This window comes from Sabethes cyaneus, chromosome 3, assembly GCF_943734655.1.
Source record: "Sabethes cyaneus chromosome 3, idSabCyanKW18_F2, whole genome shotgun sequence".
Lineage (NCBI taxonomy): Eukaryota > Metazoa > Arthropoda > Insecta > Diptera > Culicidae > Sabethes > Sabethes cyaneus.
Window position 1 is genome coordinate 75,063,777 of NC_071355.1, and position 15,939 is coordinate 75,079,715.

A 15,939-nucleotide genomic window follows, 5' to 3' on the forward strand; every position below is an offset into this window, starting at 1 on the left:
TCCGGAGTAGTGTCCTGCCCGCTCACTGCCATCATGTTGCTTCTCGTGCCCGCGAAACGAGGGCATGTAAAGAAAACATATTCTGCAGTTTCCTCAACATCCACGCATTTGGGAGCGGGGGACTCCGCATCCCCGAACTTGTGGAGATACTGTCTAAAACATTCATGCCCTAACAAAATCTGTGTAAGGTGAAAGTTGTCTTCGCCGTGGCGTCGGTCGACCCACCCGGATAGTTCCGGGATAAGTCGATGTGTCCACCGGCCTTTTGTGGAATTAGACCATGCCCGCTGCCATGTGGTCATCGAGGCCGATCTTGTGGTACTCCGTAAGCCTCTAGTTCCACGTTGGTTGAAGCACTCTACGTCTTCGCTGATGATGATGCATCATATCCGCTAAGACGAGGATTGCGTCATGTGAAACTGTGCGATACGCACTCGCCACTCTCAAGAACATGAGACGATAGATACTTTCCAGCTTACCTAGGTCGCTTTTGGTTCCTTACGCCGATGACCACGCCGGCCCGCCATACCTGAGTATGGACTGGACCACGTTGGCTAATAGCCTTCGCTTGCTGCCATATACCGCAGAGCTATTAGACACCATACGAGACAATGCCGAAATAGCTGTGGAAGCCTTCTTGCAGGCATAGTCGACGTGGCTCCCGAATTTGAGCTTGTCGTCGACCATGGCTCCCAGGAGTTTTAAGGACCGCGTTGACGAAATAGTGCAGTCCCCGACGCTGATCTTTGCTTGCTGCACCGACTTGCGGATGTTCACCACGATAACCTCCGTTTTATGCTACGCGAGCTCCAGTCTCCTGGAGCGCATCCAATCTTCAACAATACTTATAGAGTGGGTGGCCGTCAACTCAACCTCTCTGATAGATTTACCGTGGACTTTCAAGGTGATGTCGTCCGCAAAGCCGACAATCACAACCCCTACCGGGAACTTTAGCTTGAATACCTCGTCATACATGACGTTCCACAACACCGGGCCCAGTATGGAATCTTGCGGAACCCCTGCGGTGATTGAAACGCAGTTCTGACCCTCCTCCGTGTTGTAGCATAGCACACGATTCTGGAAATAATTTTCCAGAATCCTGTGTACAGTGACACCGGCACTTGAACTTTCCGAAGCGAGTTGGCTATGGAGCCCCAACTCTCACTATTAAACGCATTTCTCACGTCGAGCATGACAACTGCGTAATAGCGGATACCAGTCCTCTTGCGCTGGATTGCCACCTCGGCTGTCTTAGTGACAGACAAGATGGCATCCACTGTAGATTTACCCTTTCGGAAGCCGATTTGGTTCCTTGACAGACCGTTTGTACCCTCAGTGTACTGTACGAGTCTGTTAAGGATAACCCTCTCCAGTACCTTACCGGCACCATCGAGCAGGTAGATCGGCCTATACGACGAGTGGACCCCCGGAGGTTTTACCGGCTTCGGCAATAGGACCAGGTTCTGTTGCTTCCATCTGTTCGGGAAGTGGTCATCTTCCAGGCATCTATCTACTCATTATTGCCCCGAATAGTTCAGGAGCCTCCAAAATAGCCGCTTTATGGGCCAAATTTGGAATTCCGTCTGGTCCCGGTGCCTTGCTCACTTTTAGGAATTTAGCGATCTCAATGAGTTCCTCGTTCGTTACCGACGCTTCCTCCCCGCCCTTTAAACCGTCGTCGCCCACGTTACTTTAGATGTTCGGCATGGAGGCCGACCATCTTACGCTATGGTGTGAGATATTGGAACGTCGGCCGTGGGACGGCTCAGCGGCCAGGGGCCAGGGTCTTGGCTCGTGGCGCGGAAAGAGGTCCTCGATGATCCACTCCAGCATCTCTGGATTGTTTGTTGGCTTCCGGTGTGCTTACAGTGTGTTCGGAGTATTTCCAAGAATCGGTTTGCTTGTATCGCTTGATGATACGAAAGATGAATCGTTCGTTTATTCCGAGTGGCTTCAGCTTCAGCAAGCTGTGTAGACATCCTCAAATGACACTATAATTCATCAACTGGATCAATGGAAGTCAAATTACTAGCCCTGACCACATTGATCATATCTAGATATGTTCCGGGGATTGAAAAACTAACCACTCGGTACATTAAATCACAATACAATTCAAAAATCATGTAGTTCAATGAAAGTCGAATCACACTGGTGATATCTGGACATGTTTAGAGGACTCCCGTAAAGACCCGTTTTGTCAATTTGTGTTACAAATGAAGCGTGAAGAAAAGCTAGGAAGCATCGGCATTTGTACACACGGAATTCGAAAATCGTTTTCCTATTTAGGTATTTATTTCTATATTTATTTGGATGATACACAGAATAAAATGGCCGTACTCCTAATTCGCTTGTCCAATTTTTCGCTTCGAGCAAATGAATCTGAAACTGAACAAAGCGAGTAATTTGTACATTTTGACAATGCAGGTAAATTGATTTGAAAATCCGCATTTTACTGTTTACGATCCAATGGTTGGGAATTTACTCTATCAATATCTTTTTAATACCCGGTTTGCCTTTACCGGACATTCGACAAAAATAAGCCGAATTGTTAGCAAAAATGGTTCAAGTTTAAGGAATAAAGCGTCTTCAATTTACGAAATGAAATGCAAATGTTCATCATCTCGAAAAGAAAAAACCGATGTGTAATACCAAGTAAATTGTTCAATTACAAGTACAAGTACAAGTAAATTGATCCACAATACAATAAGATATACCTATAGACAAATTAAATTTACAAAATCATGTTCTAACCTGTCTCCAAGCTGCTTTTTGAAAAATGATTATTTTTATTCTGATGTTCTGATGTCAAATAAGGTCAAATTTGTAAGTTGTGTATAACTGATTTTATAATAAAAATAGCTCAACTGTTGTGATCAAAATTGAACGTGAAAAATAAAAGTCGTTATCAGGAATTAATGTCAAACATCTCTTTTTTCAAACTGTATAAAAGGTGCTAGCATTTCCAAAATTTTACATGAATTCTGTATTTTTTGTATTTTTGTATAATTTTAATGCTCACTATGCTTACTATCGTTCGCTCATGGAGATATCCACAAGCTTTTACTAATTCTCGTCGATTTGCATGAGGTTTTACTCCACTTTCTACTAAACGTTTTTCTTCTATATCAATACATAGATGTATGAATGTTGACGATAAATATCTAAACCAAGCAAGTTGCTGTATATAACATATATTTTTTACATTATCATGGCAATGAGGATATAACCGACATGCAACAAATAAATATTACAACTGTAATTACATTAGCTGTAGTACTTCCCAAGCTCACTGATGCGTATGGGTGAGTCAATAATTCTACCGCAATCGTTTGCTACAAATTAGCTAAATCACATTTGAAGTTTTGAAAACAAGGTGGTACTCCCGTCTACTTAAAGAAAAAACTCCCGACCTTGAGAGAGCACAATTAATAATTCAGTGCGGAAAACAAAGCAAACAAACCAGACAAATTTCACTATTTCGAGTCCAATGTCATAGCGGATTATTTTCAAAATGTAGAACTGCAGGCACAGCAAAATGGGGCTGTTTGGCCTACTCATGAATATCGATTTTTATTCGTGCCAGATTTCAACCTTCAACCAAAACTGTTGCAAGTTCGAAAAAAAATCTTCCGTTAGGCAAAAATTGAAAGCAAGCGCACAATTAAACCAGATTTCGAGCACAATGCGAATCATAACAGCAAAGCAGCATGAACAACCCATGTGAGCGGGGATAAAAATTGCAGCGCACTGAAGTTGGTCCGGTTGGTGGATTTTTTTTTGCGGAGCAACTGGCGGTACGACTAACGGCGGCCAGCGGCCGGCGGTCAGTTCGTCCGGTCAACAGATAATCTTCTAAACTTTCCGACAAAAGAGGAAGCGCAATCGGGAGCTCGGGAAATAGGACTACCATCAGCCAGGCCAACGCTGAGCACACAAAACGTTTAAACTAGGTTTTTTTCCCGCGCGCGCAAGCCATCAAACATCGTCCATTCTCGACCATTCAACGGTTACCGCGAACCGTCGTCGTCGTCCTCTGCCGGACGCAATCGGACCGAGAATGAAAGGATTCCTTTTTTTCGCCTGGTTTGAGGGGCGCGCGAAGGAAAGCAAAAGGATGCCATAATCCGGTTCCGGAACGTTGACCGTTGGACGGATGCCCGTGATGGAGCAAAACCTTTCACTCGTCTGTCAGTCACGACAAACACGCCCGCCAACTGTCGACTCACACCAACCTAAATTTCTTCCCGACACAGATACCACTAGAAATCAGTACGCAGAAAATCCGCCTGTTATCATTCACCGCCCCGAAAGCCCAACCGGGAACGGGCAGTTAATCGATAAAGCCGTTGCAAACTTTTTCTGTGCAAAAGGACCCTCCAGCAGCAGCAGCAGCAGCAGCGGATTGCCGAGGGGAATTGAGGACCAGGCGTTCCAGCGCTAGCAAGTTCAACACAAAAGTCCAAAGGCTGGCCAAGTGACGACTCGATTATAATTCGATTTGACGGAATTTTGCCCTCAACACCCCACCAAACCAGAAAGTCCTATCCCGTTGGGCAACAGAATGGTAACTGATTTTTCTATACGAGGTCCTTTTTTGCTGCGCCCAGCCTTTGCTTTCCCACTCTTCTGACCATTTCCCGGCAGCATTGCTGTATGGGTGGGGAAGAAGGTTGTAAACATATCACTTCTCCTTTAATCTTTTTGCTAGACAGAGAGCCGAGAGAACGGGACAGATCGTTGTGGCCTAAGTTTTCGAACAGTTACACTTATATCGGGTGTATAACAGTTTTGCTGTGAGACCAATATCAAAGCGGTATGCAGCGATGGGCGTGGTTTCGGCTGGTACGCACACAAACACATCTGTTGAATTGTTTGTCAGAGGTCGTGCCTCTGTCGGAGGTGGGAGAGGGCTGGGGCGAATTTTTTGTGCTCTGTGTGCGAGAGCACAACCTCGACCGTGGCTGTTTGACTGTTCTCCTCCTTCCCGGCCTTCCACCCAGTGCGAGTTTCTCGTGTCTAACTCTCTCATCATTGGAAACCGTTGCTTGAGGAGACTGTGCCATACACTTTTCATCTCTCATTCGTGTAATTCGAAGTAACAGCAGTCTGCGGTGAGTCTCTATAGCGATATGTGTATAACAGTTGGTTGTTCTTTCTCTCTCTTGCACTGGGTCACTTCCGTACTTTGCGGCAGACAGCCATCTCTTTTGTGTACGATCTCCCAGGGCCTGCTGGGATTTGGTCGGTCGTCGTAAGCATGCCAACACACAGCAGTCTGACCAGCCGTGCAAAGCATTGTCAGTCAGTCAGTCAGTCAGCCGGTCTGTGTGTGCGCCCGAACGAGACAGGGCGAACGTGTGTAGTATGAGGCTGCGCTGCTCTCGGTACGCTAGGGTATGAGTGAGAGTGGGGTAAACAGGTCGAGTCGAGTCGGGTCGGGTCGCGTACCTTTTGCACTGACTGTTCTAGGCAGTCAGGCACAAGAAGGCCTTTTGAATAGTGGTAGCTGTACGCGGTGCTGTCTGTGTGCGCTTTTTTGTAGTCCGTGATTTTTTGAGATTCGTGCGACGGCAGACAAGAGAGTGAATGGTACTTTCTACTGTATGACGCATCCGCAATCTTATACTGGCCTGCGGCGACGGCTTATCAGCAACGACCTATTGCGAAACGATTTTTTCGTGACTTTTCTGTGCTCTCCGGTGACTGCGGATTATAATCAATCGTGACACCAACCGTGACACTGCTTGATCCGAACGCGTACGTGTGTGAGACCGCCCTGGCCTACTACGATCGCGAGTGAATGGGAAATATTTCATTAGGAAACATTTCGTGATTTTGGTGACCAACAGATATACTCACGTGATTCGGTAGTGATCAAACAGTAATTTCGAATTGAAATAACTGAGTGGAAAAACTCGTTGGGAAACAAAAAGAATCTGGTGCCACTGTGTACGGGTTGAACAGCAAAATTGCACTGTTGGAAGAAAATATGATGTGTTTGTGATAAGAGGAGGCTCTGGTTTAGTTTGTGTTTTGATTTGTTTAACGTCTCTGTTCTAACTTCGTGCAAAACGAGAGTGAATTTCGGGACAGGCAATCAATACGCGGACCGATTTCGTGCGAACTTTGCTGATTTAATCAGGAAAAATTTTTCTCGATAGCGTAGGCCCCGATTGTGGGGCCAAAACCGGTGGCAATATTATAACACACAACTCCCTCAGCATGTACGGAGGCGGTGTCCTGTGCCCGTCGCCTTCGACGGCGACCGGGTTCTACAATCCGCGCGGTCAGGGATCGGAAATCGGTGCCCTAGAGCTGGGATTCCCCCGGGGGATGGCTCTGGTGCCTCCACCGCCGCACGGTGCTTGGCGAGATCCAACCTCACTTGGATCGCACCTTCCAGTGTCCAGCACCAGCGAGGACATCACAACCCTCGGCGGTAGCGCTCCGTCGAACGTTTCGTCAATGCAATCCAACACTTCGGTAGACAAGAAAGATTTCATATCGTCCTCGGTATCCGGTACCGGATCGCAGCACAACGCTAGCAGTTTAGCGGTTTCTCAACACTCTTCCGTCGAGAAGAAGGAGTTCTTGTCATTGCAGCAAAGCACCACTCCGGGATCTCAGAGTATGAACTCTCAGAACGGAAGCCAACAGGACATCAAAAATCAAAACATCGAATGTGTCGTCTGTGGCGATAAAAGTTCCGGCAAACACTACGGACAATTCACATGTGAAGGTAAGTCCGTGCCATTCGTAAAAGGTGGATTCTCATAAAATTTTCATGTCTGCCATCCGGTTGGCGAATCCGCCGCATAAATTCCACCAAACGTGCGGAATCGTTTCTCCGGACCAGACTTACATATGTTCTACACGCGAACCGCCGACGATGACGATGAAGACGACGACGAGGGCTTATCCCTTAAACCGTGGGACTCAATCTGCGAGATTGCTATCAGCATTTCCCAAAAGGCAGGCTCCCGCCTAACCTCGGCACAACCCACCATCGCACCGGACGTGGACTTAATAAAATTATGATTATTGTAGGATTGCTTCTCCCCTCGCTCGAGAACCGCGTAATCCTCGGTCGTCTTCCAAGATAAAAACGGGGGGACACTTTCGGGACTCTGCCGTTTCCACTCTGATTCGTCATGTTATTGTTGCTGGCAAATCGGAACATTATGGTCCAGTGGATGTGGTTCTCGGCCATCGTGGGGACCATTCAGTCCCGATTTGAGACACAATTAATCAAAACAAATAAGCATAAAAAAGCAATTTTTCTTCGCTGCCCCTGCACCGGCGGCGGGCCGTCGATGCCCGGATGGGATCCGGGAGATTTGACTTTTGCCTTTGTAGTCCTTACACACCGTGTACACAGCACTCTCTTGCCGTGCGGTGCGCATCTTATCGGGTGACCGGGAGAGAAAGGGCCAAAGGGCGCGCGCTTCGTTCGTGTGTGCACTTTTTTTTCCTGCCCGTTTGCTTGCGTTGTTACTGCTGCTCTTATTATTGCTGCAGGTTTTTTATTCGTAATATTTTGCTTCTCTTCGTTGCTCGATCTTGTTCCTCGAGGGTACCCGATGCATTCTTCTGCCCTGGGAGGGATTCCTGCTAGTGGACCCGGCCTGCCGGTCGGCCAACCGACGGTTTCGTCGTCGTCGTCGTCGTCATTCTGCATTTCGGGACGATCGGAGAAAACCGTTTGCAGTGCAATGGGAAAGGCTGTGCGTAATTGTTATGATTTTATTTAGAGGGCCTCTCGTTTTTTTTTTCGTTCCCCACGTTGCCTTTGTCGAGGGTGATAGGGAACGGTTTTTACAGGTTCGTATTTGTTTCGTTTTTTTTATGTTTGGAAAATTTATGGAAAATCATTTTTCTTCGATCTTATACTGAATGTGTTTTATGAAAGAGGTACGAGTAGACTTTGATAAATTGATATGCAAATGTGATGTTGATAGTAGAAAATGTGTTGCTATTTGTTGAAAAATCCTCGTACTTATGTTAAGAAGGATATTGCAATCTAGTGATCTCTTCCATTATTATGGAATCGATTACTAACTGGGATTAAATCATTTGATAGACATAAATTCCGTTCCAGTTCTTAACAGAACCGCGTATTTGTTACTAATATATTACTACTTGTAATTTTCTTCAGTGTGGACAGTTATGGACTTGAAGATATACTAAAATTTTTGTTAATCAGAAAATATGATCTACATTACTCATTTTTTCGGCTAGTATACAGTCAATAAAGCCAATAAGGTGAACTTTACACGCGATAAGTCCATTACTACGGCCGTAGTATGGCATGTTGCACCGTCTTGTTGGAAAAAACGCTGGTTAATATGTCGCGATACCATGGGTTACTATCGTACCTTCTTTTTTTATTTAAGAACCTACGGACCTGTGATGCCACCATGCTAACAATTCTATTCGTTTACATATACAATTCAACCAGTAGAAAATCGGCTTCGGTTCCCTTGATTCTAAGGCCCAGTCCAAAAGCACACGATGCAGGTTGCAAGGTTCACAAAGGTTCAATCGCAAGACACGTCAGCTTGTTATTATGGAAAGTTCCAGCTCTCGAGAATAGCGTGAAATAAAATTGTAATGTTTCTTTGAAAGAGCAGTAACATTTTCTTCACTACGGTCAGTGAGTAGTCCTGAAAATGGCTTAATATAGTGGAAAGAATATTCACTTTCAATAATTGTTGACTTCAATGTATAGCAAGGCGAAATGGTGCTCCGTGACGATGGTATTTTGCACAAAATACTCTTTTTCGAATCTTTTTGATAGTGAAAGTGCTTGTACAATTTAGAATTGTTGTGTAAAAGTGAAAATATTCATAGCGAAATGGATCATCAAAGCTTCAACCACTGTTTTGACTGCTTTAGGATGTTTCAGAAGATTCTGCTTCAAAATAGCCCAGTATTTCTCGAATGGCCGAGTGGCTCGAGCACCGGTGTATTTGAGAGGTTATGATCTTTCGGCACGAAAGCGACATTGTTTGCCTTATGCCACACCAGCACGGCCTTTGCGTAATGGCATGAAGACAAATCCTTCAGAAGGAGACTTCCGACGAGGAAGAAATCGCGTTTGTTTCAAATACACCCGTTCATTTATGGTTTCTGTGGTCACGAGAGGCGTGCTCCACTGTCCACGTGAACAAATTACTTGCCAAATCAAGAATTTTTTGCCAAACTTCGACATCTTTAGTTTTCGGAGGTTCTCTGGAACATCAAACTTATCCTTTGCAGTGAAATACTGGTTCCCCGGAGTCTGGCTATTTTGCACACCTGATAAAAAGACTCACACAGTGTAAACAATGCACTTTAAACTTTCTCCATGCAAAATTTCCATTAATTTTGCCCAACGGTTCAAAAGTTATAGTAATTTGAGAGTGTTGCAATTTTACCGTGGACATCCTGTCTACACTGTATCATTCCTATTGGTAAACCCCTTTAAACACATCGAGATTATGAAAGTGACAGTAACGTAGCCAACGGCATCTGTGGTTTGTTGAACTTAATCATTAGTATCATGATTGAAGAATTCAGATTAACGGGAAATTAGCAGTCATCAACTTTTCGTCGGAATGCCCAATTTTGGAAGCAGTTTTTGATCCCAAAAACGGAGTTTTGTTCGTCAAATTGTAAATACTGCATTCTTCTTGCGAATCTGAACAGTTCAAATATATTTTCATGAACAGAATTTTTGTTTCAAACAAATAAACTGCTTTTGAAATTGGCTGAATCGATGACGACTAATTTCACCTTAAACATTGAGAGTGAAATATAATGATAAGACTAAAATAAATAAGTGAAAAATCTCTCGAAAATTGTTCATATTGGGATTAAAAGTAGAGAAAGCACAAACTCAATTTATAGTCTATTCGACACATTTTCCATGATGGGTGCGTAAAATTTTCACTTATTTGTGGATAAAACAAAGGGATGTATCCTTAACTAACAACAGCCTAACGTTTCGTTAAAATGAAATGCGTGCATCCCTGAGAGTTCGAAGTATCACATAACCATTATTAGACAAGACACTATTAACAACTGTAAATGTATTAATATAGAAAGTGTTTGGTGCAGTTTTTTGTTTGCAAAATAACTTATTGTTCATTTTACTTTGATATACCCTTTCATTGAGCGATTCCAATGTAAAACTGATGTGTATAAGACTTAATGTAGAGTTTCTATTACGATCTTGTGTTATCTGGGTTTCATTCTTATTCGGTTGACCCGGTTATACTTCGATTCCTCGCATTTCTTAATGTATCTTTCAAACTACAAGACTAATCATCATACAATTTGAAAGATAACGGTTTGAAAGGTTCCGTTTTCATTTGTAATCAATTTCGTTTAAATAGGAATAAATTTCACCTTAGCTTCATTATAACGTAACGAAAATAAAAAAAAGCTTTATATCGAGGTTTTAAAGTATAAGAAATTTTAAGCGCAATTAAATATGTACTTTTTAATGAAAACAATCGCTTAGCCTGATTTAAAAAATCATGATGTTCGACTGAATTCCGAACCTCCTCTGACGTTCCTCAAGGCTTTCATCTAGGTTCTCATTCGTTTATATTGCTCATTAGTGACAATTCCTCTATATATTTCACAATAAAATATAGATATTTTGGAAATGGTTAAAGATAAATACAACCATTAGGTGTACATGCAGCTAGAACAAAACTTTTCAAATTGTTTCGCAAATGCATATTTTTTTTAATTGATCAATTCGAAAATATCGACTATGCAAATTCATTTCGTCATCGTCGTCAGCAGCGACGTCGGGATGGCTCGTGCTGTTTCAAGCAGACGTCTCCATTCAACTGGATCTTGGACCACTCGTCGCCAATTTCCCAGTCGTCTCAGAAATCGCATAATTCACTTTTGACCTGGTCGAGCACATTGAGCCCCTCTGTTCCTGGTACAGGTGGGGTTTATGAAGAGAACTGTTTCCGTCACACTGTCGTTCGGCATTCTAACGACGTGTCCGGCCACCGTAGCCTACCGACTTTTGCCAGATGTACAATGGGAATCTCTCCAAACAGTGCCTGTAGATCGTGATTCACACGCCTCCCCCACTCTTGGCTTTCAGTTTGTACTCTGCCAAATATCGTCCGCAGTACCTTCCGCTCAAAAATGGCAAGGGTGCGTCGGTCCTAGCATCACGACTTCAAGTCTATGAGGAACTACCGATCTAATAAGGGATTTGTAATTAATTCTATTAACGACTGTAAATGTATGAATATAGAAAGTGTTTGATGCAGTTTTTTGCAAAATAACTTATTGTTCATTTTACTTTGATATACCCTTTCATTGAGTAATTCCAATATAAAACTGATGTGTATAAGACTTAATGTAGAGTTTCTATTACGATCTTGTGTTATCTGGGTTTCATTCCTATTCGGTTGGCCTGGTTATACTTCGCTTACTCGCATTTCTTAATGTATCTTTCAAACTACAAGACTAATCATCATACAATTTGAAAGATAACGGTTTGAAAGGTTCCGTTTTCATTTGTAATCAATTTCGTTTAAATGGGAATAAATTTCGTCTTACCTTCATTATAACGTAACGAAAATAAAAAAAAAGCTTTATATCGAGGTTTTAAAGTACAAGAAATTTTAAACCGTACCTATAAGCGCAACTAAATATGTACTTTATAATGAAAAAAATCGCGCAGCCTGATTTTTTAAAATGATGTTCGACTGAATTCCGAACCTCCTCTGACGTTCCTCAAGGCTTTCATCTAGGTTCTCACTCGTTTATATTGTTCATTAGTGACAATTCCTCTATATATTTCACAATAAAATATAGATATTTTGGAAATGGTTAAAGATAAATATAATCATTAGGTGTATATGTAGCTAGAACAAAACTTTTCAAATTGTTTCGCAAATGAAATATCAATTCGAAAATATCGACTATGCAAATTCATGTCGTCATCGTCCTCAGCAGCAAAGAGTTGGGATGGCTTGTGCTATTTCAAGCAGACGTCTCCATTCAACTGGATCTTCCCGAGCAGGAGCCAAGAGCAAAATAATATCAAAATGTGTTATTGGAAATCGAATAACTCATACTAAAATTTGGTCTTGTTTTGGCTGACATAGTTGGTAAAATAACAAAAAATAATATCAAAATTTTACTCCAAAAGAATAACTACTTGTGTTATTTGAATAACAAAGCAATAACATGACTGTATTCAGGGTTTAGAATAACATATTTTAATATTATTAAGGTACTGAATAACAAATGCAGTAGCATATGAGATATTAAAAAATCATTTTATAAAATATTTATAATTTAAAATCTCTTTAATCAATAAAATAAAATTTTATGAAATATATCGAATGTCATTTTAAGACCAAAATAAGATATTATAACAAAATCAGTTAATAAACTCATCTTACAACCACTGTTTTAAATAACTACTCAATAACAAAATGTGTTATCAATGTATCTCCACATCTATTCAATAACAAAATATACCATTATAACACAGTTTGATATTGTTTTTATATTATTTCGCTCTTCGCTCCTGTTCGGGTTGGGCCACTCGTCGCCAATTTCCCAGTCGTCTCAGAAGTCGCATAATTCACTTTCGTCCTGGTCGAGCACATTGAACCCCTCTGTTCCTGGTACCTGGTGGTGGGGTTTATGAAGAGAACTGTTTTCGTCACACTGTCGTTCGGCATTCTTACGACGTGTCCGGCTACCGTAGCCTACCGACTTTTGCCAGATGTACAATGGGAATCTCTCCAAACAGTGCCTGTAGATCGTGATTCATACGTCTCCCCTACTTTTGGCTTTCAGTTTGTACTCTGCCAAATATCGTCCGCAGTACCTTCCGCTCAAAAATGGCAAGGGTGCGTCGGTCCTAGCATCACGACTTCAAGTCTGTGAGGAACTACCGACCTAATAAGGGATTTGTACATTGTCAGCTTCGTACGACGGCGTATTTTTCATTTATTATTAAGCAGTAACATAAGACATTCGTCTTTCTACAATTGTTACATATGTATTTTTAAACTCAAAAGTAGCGCGACGATTTACATTTCAATTTATTTTAGCTCTCAAAATTCACTAATTTATTTTGTTTAGTTGAAGTACTCAACACATCTCCTCTTAAATGTTATTAAAGATCTTTTCATGTTTAGGTCATTGGGGACTAAATTCCTCTCTATCACGCCCAGTTTCTAAGCACATCTCATATTCAATTTATGGAATACGCCTGAATTGATGAAATATTCTGCTCATTCTTTGCACTTTCTAATGCAGATGAAAGGAACTCAGCACTGTCAACCTGTAGCCAACGATTCGAGCTAATCACTTGCGTTTATGTTCGTGTTATTCTATACATTTATTCATTATCAACAATAGTGCGTGAAATTAAATGTGAATCATTAATTCGTTTTGAAATGCTCACAGCGGTAAATGAAATTATAACATTGCTCCGAAGTTTTAATTAGTTTTTCTTCAGCCAGGTTTTGGTAGATTTTAATAAGGAGCTCTAAAATATCAGTCAATAGAAAGAAAACTGTCTGACTAACTGACTGATCATTCAGCACTGCAGTTCACGAATAAAGGGTTTTGAAGGGTAGAAAACTGAAAAAGACAAACACTGCACTATGGTCCAGAAAGTCAAATTAGGTGGAAAAAATTGTTTACTCAGTAGTCGTTGATTTTAGACTATTTACGTCTTAGCAACAAAATCTTGATTTAGGATGGCGCTTTTTTTGGCATGAGCTATTTTAGGGTGACCCTTAAATTAACCAAGATCCAGAAATTATCTTCAAAACGAAACAAGATAGAGCGATATTCACTGCAGCAATTTCATAGCTTGAAATATTTTGAGTAATATTGTAGAAGACAAAATCCTTCTATCTCGAACCGTTTCCATATTAGGGCGATTTTCCTGAGTCAAGTTAGGGTGACCCTGCTATTTTGCGATTTTTTTCCATAACTTTTTTATTTTACATTTCTCGCAAAACACTTCTACAGATGACTTTTGAAGCTCAATAAGACGCAACTTTTGGTGAAAAAAGAAATTGGCTATCTATTTTACTTCTACACTTATATTAAATTTTATGATAAAAATAGGCCGTTTTCAAATATTAGTATCTCAGAAAGGTGCAAGCAGAATTAAAATCGGTTGATTGCGTTTGAAAGATCGTGATTTTTTGCGCATAATATCAAAAAATTGGAGAGTGGATTTTTTTCTATCTCAAATAAATCAACTTTGAATATGTGTGGTTTTAACATATTTAAGTATATAAAAGTAAACGAGTTGCGCCATAACTCCGGAAGGCCTTGACTGTTCTTGATTAAACTTAGCGTACATGTTTCTTGACATAAGTAAATCAGTACAGGGGGTTGACAAAAGCGGGGTGGTCGCTGAAAATGGGAGCGGGAGGTACAAATAAGTAAAAGTGGCTGTAATTATATTGCATTTAAACCGTTATAAGTTGTGTGAGTGGTCCAAATCTAAAAGAGAATGTATAAACTTAACCTCATGTTTGTTGACTTGAACTTTATAATGAGGTTAGACATTAAAAACGGTAGACTTTCCAATAAACAGAGGGAATGGTAGACAAAGTAATGAAATCATATGTGTTTCATAGTATCATGGAGTGGAACTACCGAATGAGAAGTTTAAATAGTTTTCTACCCGCGACGGGGATTTCCGTGATTCTCACCTCCCCTTTCGTCAGAGGCCACCATTCTTTTGTCTTTCAGCCACTTGTACATTTGTTTTCGTTAAGGTTAAAAATCACAGGCGAGCGTGTGTGAAAAGCATAGCATCCAAAGCGTACTCCACTGACGCAAGCCTACGCCAAACAACTGCTGGCACTGTGTGCATACATTCTGCGTTCGTTCGTTTTTTATTTGTTAACGGAGACTTTAAATCATTAGATTCATTCGTCTCCGATATACATTCTGCTACCTGCACACTCGCGAGTGTACAGCCTCATATTAACTTTCTACACATCCCGCCCGCGAATCCAAAGCTCACGAGCTGTACATAGGTCGTGAGCACGAGCGGCACACTAGGATGTATGGATACGGATTTTACTTTTCTTCTTCATTTTACACCCTCGCTTACACAGGCGGGTAAGTGTGCGGGCCAATGCGAGCGATGATAGGTATCAACTACTGGGTTGCAATGACGAGCGTAAGCAACGACCGTAGCTGATAACTAAATAGCAAAGCATTGCAAAGCCTAGGTGCTACATTCCGTTATCGAAACTTGACCTTCTGTTTTTTTATACGACAGACTTTGCAGCCAGCTGTTAGAGTGCAGGACAATTGCAGGGCCAGTTGCTACGATCCTGTTGACTCTAACAGCCTCTCCCAGTCGGAATTCGAACATATGACGGCTGGCTTATTAGACCAGCATCATACCTCGAGGCCAACTGGGAGGTGATAACTAAATACACTATGGCAAAAACTTGTCGCAGTGCATGAGAATATCAGCAAAGAAATCCGAAAGAAACGATCATGCATATGTGTTCGTTAGAAGTCATGACGCGAATGCGGTCTTCACAACACTACGTTTCAGTTTGCAAATTCTCATAATACAAAAAACAAAGCTTTTTTCCTAATTTAGACATATCTACCGCTTTCCTTGATTAGCTCTTCTCGGTCAGCGGCCCTTTTGTCTACAGCAACGCGTACGTCTCTCCGAAGATAATGAAAGAGACATAAAGTCTTCCTTATATTGTTCTACTTCCGTAGTTGTGACCCTCCCATCTTTTCACACGCTCTTCATCTTATCTCCCAGCCACTTGTACAACTTCTAACAGACCAAATGCAAGATATTATTATTATTATTATTATTATTCTATATTTGAGAGGTTTTCAGTCTGTGGCTGGTTCGCCCCTTAATGCAAGATGATCGCAGCCACTTTTACTTATTTGTACCTC

General features: G+C 41.6%; 1 protein-coding gene across 1 annotated transcript in view; it reads left to right on the forward strand.

Annotated features, from left to right (window-relative positions):
- The first annotated feature begins 6,204 nt into the window (after positions 1–6,204).
- The window catches only part of LOC128739205 (nuclear receptor subfamily 2 group F member 1-B), a 175,740-nt gene continuing 166,005 nt past the window's right edge, over positions 6,205–15,939 (forward strand). The window contains exon 1 of the mRNA XM_053834640.1: positions 6,205–6,739. Coding sequence (XP_053690615.1) covers positions 6,223–6,739 — 517 coding nt within the window. The 5' untranslated portion in view covers positions 6,205–6,222. The remainder of the gene's footprint in view (positions 6,740–15,939) is intronic.